Below are 6,666 nucleotides of genomic sequence, written 5' to 3'. Positions count from 1 at the left end.
CGAGGGGTGGCCAAACCCGGCCCCTCAGGGCTGCCGGGGACGCGGGGCAGGGCGGAGGGGCCCCGAGGTGCGGGCGGGAGAGTTAATTCCCATCTGAGGGGCTGGGGATTGTAATGTCTTGCGCGAGGGTGGGGGGCAAATTTTGCCCAAGGCAGCCCCTGCGCCCACTGGAGAGGCAGGTAATGAGATTCATGCGGTAAAAGAGTTTCCTCATTTCAGGTGAGCGAGGCCTGAGGGCTTGGGCTCAGAAGCTAAAGAAGCAGCAGCGCGAAGCTTCTGTGCTGGTGTGTGTTTGCTGTGGATGGAGGTGAACTGCGGCCTCGGACCCTCGGTGGGGAAGGTCAGTATTGCCAAGAAGGGTATGACTTAATTCCTGCTTGGAAGACGGGTTTTTTTTGTTAGAATCGTAGCAGCTGAAGCTGGAAGTAATAGTTAGCCTGTGTCATCCTCTCACTTCAGCTGAAGCCGGATTGCTCCTCTCCTTCTATTTTGTCTGAAGTGTCATTTGTCTGGTAAAAATTTGACAATCTAAGCCATGGGGCTGCTGGCAGTGCTGTCACTAAGTTATTGCTTGCTGGATTTCTGAGCAATGTATTGGCAGCATTTCTTGGCAGAACTGTGGCCCGCATAAGAAATACCTCGGTAATGGGAAGTCTGAGGAGTATAAACGAGAGTTCACATTTTATAAACTAGTTACTGGAAAATTAACATTTATTCTTCTTTTCCTCCTTGACTTTAACCTGCTTCCATTTTGTGTGTGTAACACTGGTGCTTAATTATAGTGACACCCGTTTGCAGTAACCAGACTGTATCACAGTGTCCCTATGGGGTCCTTCTGATGCCAGTGTAATATTAAAGTGTCAGGCAGGCGGTCTGTGTATTATAAATAGGGTACTTCATCCATGATAAGTGATTATTATCTTTCTTTCCCAAGTGTAAAAGACCTATATAACTCAACAAGGTGCGAGTGATTTAGGCCTCCTGAGTAAAAATCCAATGAGTCCTGAAGGGGACCCTATGATGTCGTTGTCTTGTTGCTGAACTTGAGATATTCAATTTATTATACTGGAATATATTTTCTGAAGTCAACATTGGGTAAAATAATAAGGGAGGCTGTTAGACCAACAGTACAACACGATTTAGTGTCCCTCTGTGATGGCCTTCTGAAAACCTTAATCACCCTTGGTAAAAGCAGAAAGCTGCTGTTAAAGTTTACTGGCCATTGGTGAGCAGTATTAGCTACTGCTTTTAATTGTTTTAATATTTAGAAAAAGTGCATTTCATTTTTTTCCCATTCATTTACAATTACGTGGGTAGTCCTTTTGTACTTAAAAGGCCTGAGTTGTGCAGTTTTATGCACTTTCTTAGCTTCAGACTTATGTATTTCTATTAATTATAGTTATATAACTCTTCAAAGTAGAATTGTGTGCTTAACTTCACATACCTGAAGGATTAGGAGTTACAATTTTGACCAATTTTAATGTTAGCCATATGTTTTATTGAGTTACATCTGTAAAAACAGAAAACAAAAACCTATTCTGGTATGGATTGGCACCAGAAAAAAAAATCATGTAATCAATTTAATAATTATCACTTTTTTAACACTGGATGTTATATGGTGTTTGTGACATTATACGGTGTCTCTGCATTGTGTGCTTAACTTCACATACCTGAAGGATTAAGAGTTACAATTTTGACCAATTTTAATATTAGCCATATGTTTTATTGAGTTATATCTGTAAAAACAGAAAACAAAAGCCTTTTCTGGTATGGATTGGCACCAGAAAAAAAATCATGTAATCAATTTAATAATTATTCTATCACTTTTTTAACACTGAATGTTATATGGTGTTTGTGACATTATACAGTGTCTCTGTTGAAGCTGTGTAAAGCTACCCAGTTTTCCAGCTAAATCAGTCTTGGAAATATGAAAGTCAACTTTTGAGTGAGGGAGGAAAGCCTGACAAATATGCAGTTCAATATAAACATGCTCACATGTAGTTTTCACTCGAGGACAAAGGGGACTTTTACTCTGCTGTTAACACCAAGAAATATAATACAGCATCCAACCTGACATGAGTCAGTTGTGATCATGCAGCCACAGAGCTCTGTCCGATAAGCACTGCATCCATTCTTGATAATATTTACTTTGTTATTGTTGTTTGGTGAAACAGTCTTTTAAATAATTCTGTTCCTCTCACACCTGTGGCCATGTTTAAATTAGCATTTTTTTCCCCTAAAAACACTCCACCTTTGCTACTGCTGGTGAATTGTAGCAACAAGAGTGGCAATGGGAGCAAAACAGTGGTAGGTATGGTATGTTCATTAATTTACCATTGTGAAAAATCACGGTAGGCATAGACAGTGGTAGTAAAGTAATCAGAGCCAACAAGTGTGCTTCTGTACAAATTCTTCCATTGTTTCCAAACATGGACAGCAACGGTTTGTATCACAGATAACTTCAAAATTTGTTTTTATGCTTTAAAATAACATGACTGTATAATCATTGTGATAATCAAACATCTGAAATTAAAATAAAATACAATAAAATGAAACTTTTTCTGCCAATAAAGAATAAATTGTGAATAATAAGTAAAGCTCAAGCTATTTTTGTTTGTGGATCTCTCTACAAGTATAGATAAGTACTCCCATCACAGATTTAGAGAACAGAAAACGTACAACCTGGATGTTAGGATAACTTGCGCTAGTCTGTGTTTCAGAGGACAAAGCAGAGGCATTATTAAACAGGCAAGAGTAACAAATTCTAACTGTAATTGTATTCTTCACAGAATGGCCAGCAGTCCTGAGAACAACGCATCCCTCCCTGTTCAGAAAGTCACACGCTCGGAAAGTTCCCAAGCAAAGAAGTCCCAGCATGCAGAAGAAGCAATCTTTTACATGAACTGCCGAGCAGCTTATCTAACTGTTTTAAAAAGCAGTTTAGAAAATATTAAATCAAAAGAACAACTCAGTTTAGGTAATGATCAGATATTTTTTTCCTCGCAACTATTATGTGTGATGATTACAGTGGGTAGTTTACGAACAGCAGTCAGCAATTCAATAGTGAGAGTATCCCCATGCATAAACTCAGTAACTGTTTTAAGGAATTTACAGTAGTTCTAGGTAGGGTTCAGATTTCAAGTGTTGGCGGCTGTATCGCCTGTTCTAAAATATGTCACGTAGTGACTTTTCAAAGTTTATGGAAAATACCATTCCTCAAAGTTTTAAATTTTCCTCGCATCCTTAATTTTTGTTGCTAGGTGTTGGATGACTTGTGGAAGTGGGAATAGTATACAGAGCTTTTAATCTGTAAATCACCAGTATGAATGAGCAAAAGTCAATGCTAGCTGACAGCTTACAGAGGATCTAAGTTGTTTAACAACACCAAATTTGATAGTATCATTGTTGCTTACTTGAGGTGGGCATAGGTACTGCTTTTTGATTGTGACATTTCTGCAATAATTTTTTCCTATCCCTGACAAATGATTGAGTGAGTTGGTCTCAGTTGCCCTGGCACAGAAAATCGCCATGATAACTGGCATTAATTGGCACAGAGGTTTGCAGACTCATAGGAGAGGTTGTTACTGGAGGCATGGATGTGGTAATTTACCCCTAAAGATAGTCTCACACAACAGTTCTAAGCCACTTTGAGTAATATGTGAAAATACTGTCTTTCCTCTACCAGTTTTGTGTGATCATATGGACTGTTTCAGACAGTGATGTTTCGTAAGATTTCTTACTCTTAATTTTATTTAAACTCCTACTGAATTACAATGTTCCCATAGACTAAAATCAGAGGTTTTCATTTTTTCATCCATATTATATTTGTGTATAAGTGGTATTGCTGTCAGCAGTACAACAGGGAAAAAATATCTCTGTTTCAGCTGTACTAAATAAACGTATTAGTAGATACTGAAAGCTGTGGAGCGTAACAACACTCGTTTTGAAAACCTGTCGAATTTCAAAGTTCCTTGCATGGAATTATTAGGAAAGTTACAAAAGTTTACCTGAAAAAAGGTAGTTAGGTCTGTGTATTGGAAAATTATTTCTTTATAATATATCCTAGTGACCAAGTAAGATAAGGAAGGAGTAAGATGAGACTGAGTAGTAATCTGTTTCAGTTGTGAAATAGGTTTTATCCCAGATAAAATTTCTCAAGCAAATATAATACCAACCTTGCTATCTCTTGGAGTCATAGGATTGTATACTGTGTCTTACCATGTTTGGGGTTTGTTTGCTTGGTTTTTTTCTTAGAGCATTTTTGTCCTTTCATGAAAAAGTTTATTCGCGGTTGTATATAATAGCATGGGATTGTGTTAGGAAATTCATTAAAATGTCCTTCAGTCCTATTTTCTACCTGGAATTTTGTGACGTGAAATTCTTAGCTTACTTTGTTGGAAAAAATGTTCCCAGCTCACATGGTTAACAAAGAAAGCATGAGACATAAACCTTCAGTTAGATAAAGAGAACCAAAACGTATCATTAAAAAACTAATTATTTTTGTTTTGTGGACGTTGGGGTACAGCTCAGAATGCACTTAAGGGTGGTAGTACAGCTTGCTTTCTCAAGTCCTCCTCAGAGACTGTGATGCCAGTAAAAGGTATGTGTATTATGGCATTGCAGTTGTTGGTAATAAGAAAAAACAAGCAACGGCTAAAGGCAAAAAGATGCTAAGCTGTCAAATAGTTTAGTTTTATCATAATTCTAGTGACCATATAGGTTTGGGGTTTTTTTGCATATGTGGGGAAATATTTCTCACTAATGGCTGCGTTGCCCATGCATAAAATACATGGAAACCACCACTATAAAAGCTGAGCATACTTCTCTTTGCACTGATTGTTTGCAGCTTCTTTTCCTATACCAGTACATGAAATCCTACCCATTAGCAGTCACATGCTGAAAGAATGTGCTTTAGTGTTATCCAGGCTTTCTCAGCTGTAATAAAAGTGCCTTTATAACATCCTAATGATAGTTTTGGATAATCTGGATTTTAAGATAGGAGTGGTGTGAACAAATGTCATCTCTCATATATGCTTTGGCTTTCATCTCTATCCATATGCCACTTTGCTACATAGCAAGTGTTTCGTCCCTTTGGCTTCAAGGTCAGCTCAGAAAGGGCAATTAGTTGCTCAGGCTCCCAGTCTTTTCAGAGATATTTAAGAACTTCTTTTAAAATTTGTAAGCATTGAGAGTTATTATAGACTTATGTTGCATCTTAAATAAATTCTAGCATTTGTCAAATGAGTGGTGCCAGTGTTTAAGCATCGCTTGCTACATGATGTTTGGCTAATATTCTAAACTCTGAAATACGTAGAGATTGGCCCTGCGAAATTTTATTTGTAGGGGTTTTACTTACTGATTGTAGCTTAATTTCCTGTGGTGTAATATTACTTAAGGTATTTAGCAGAATCAGTCTGTAAAGAAGTATAAATAAAAGGTGCAGTCTAATTGACCTTTCAAAAATACAAACTTGGGAGGCAGGCAGGGTATGGCAAGTGGTGATCTCCCAGGTTATATAAAAATACAGAATTATCGTATATTTGAAGGATACTCTGTTAAATGTAAGTGAATACTGTGCTATATTGACATTCCAGGGAACTCTGCTATCCACGTAAACAAATACACAGAGTAACTGCCCTTCCTTGGCTGACCTTGACATTGAAATCCTTAAACAATTGCAATGTGCCCAAGCGCTGCATGGATAAAGATACAAGCTTTGCTGTATTCTCCTGGCTCTGCTTGTAGAGGTGACAGGGCAGAAATCTTTATTTAGTCCTTGGCATTCAATCGGAGATTAGCAACAAAAGTGTCTGGTTTTGTTTGTTTGTTTTTATGGTGACACAGTTGCCTACTGAGAATTGTAACGATGCCACCACCTCATTTTACAGATGCTACTGAACTGCTCTCAGCCAGTATAGCCTTGGTCAGCTGGCTAAAAATCAAACTGCCAGCCTAGGTAAAGATGAAGGATCTCTTGTGTTTCCCTAAAAAAACCTTAATTACATGGGAAGATATAAAAGCATCTCTCCTGTTTCAGATAGACTGTGCATTAGGATTTGATTTCAGTTTAAATAATGCCTTCTTCACACTGGAAACTGGTGAAAGGATGTTTTCAGTCAAGACTTCTAAGAGGCTAACTAGGTGTGGCAAATTAATTTTGAAGAATGCCAGGTGTAGTTGGGACTAGTTGCATGTATGGTATTGGCTGTTGGCCTTAAGTATGTCTGTTGGTATCATTTCCCTTACATTTGAAATTCATGTTGCATAACTTGAATTGATAAGTTCAAATGTATAGATGTGACATAAAAGATTGTTTAAGGTAAATTTTACACTGGGTCCGAGTTCTTTGCACAGTAAATGGAAAGACTTACGTGGATCTCAGTAGAAATAAGATCTAATAATGTCCAAGCTTACAAATAATAGATTCTTGATATTAAGGTGGGGAATACAGACACTGGGCTGAATTTTACACTTACCACTTGAGGAAGCTGTCTTTGAATTCACGGATGTTTTGCTTAATTAATGATTTGAACCCATTAACTTTATTTAAGGGAGACATCCCACTAAGTTTAGTAGAACAGTGCACATGACTAAGTGGAAGCTTTAAGCAAAATATTTCCTGTGATATTGTGTTACAAAAATTCACAGAAAGTCACAGACTGCTCT

The 6,666-nt window shown here is 37.7% G+C and overlaps 2 protein-coding genes across 3 annotated transcripts in view; one reads left to right on the top strand and one right to left on the bottom strand.

The window, feature by feature from the left end:
* The window catches only part of LOC104123878 (integrin subunit beta 3 binding protein), a 36,749-nt gene extending 34,536 nt beyond the window's left edge, over nt 1–2,213 (bottom strand). Inside the window, exon 1 of the mRNA XM_035891752.1 lies at nt 2,204–2,213. Within this exon, the coding sequence (XP_035747645.1) occupies nt 2,204–2,213 (10 nt within the window). The remainder of the gene's footprint in view (nt 1–2,203) is intronic.
* Nucleotides 224–6,666, top strand: part of EFCAB7 (EF-hand calcium binding domain 7) — a 28,770-nt gene continuing 22,327 nt past the window's right edge. Inside the window, exons 1-2 of one of the 2 annotated variants that reach the window (XM_009636224.2) lie at nt 224–340; nt 2,790–2,977. In XM_009636224.2, coding sequence (XP_009634519.1) covers nt 2,791–2,977 — 187 coding nt within the window. In that variant the 5' untranslated portion in view covers nt 224–340; nt 2,790. Of the gene's footprint in view, nt 341–2,239; nt 2,308–2,789; nt 2,978–6,666 lie in introns of those variants that run through there. The other variant, XM_035891830.1, reaches the window with a different exon arrangement.

Source organism: Egretta garzetta, unplaced genomic scaffold (assembly GCF_000687185.1).
Source record: "Egretta garzetta isolate BGI_Z169 unplaced genomic scaffold, ASM68718v1 scaffold163, whole genome shotgun sequence".
NCBI classification, from domain to species: domain Eukaryota; kingdom Metazoa; phylum Chordata; class Aves; order Pelecaniformes; family Ardeidae; genus Egretta; species Egretta garzetta.
Note: the sequence above shows the minus strand (reverse complement) of the source record. Positions and strands in the feature narration are given on the sequence as shown.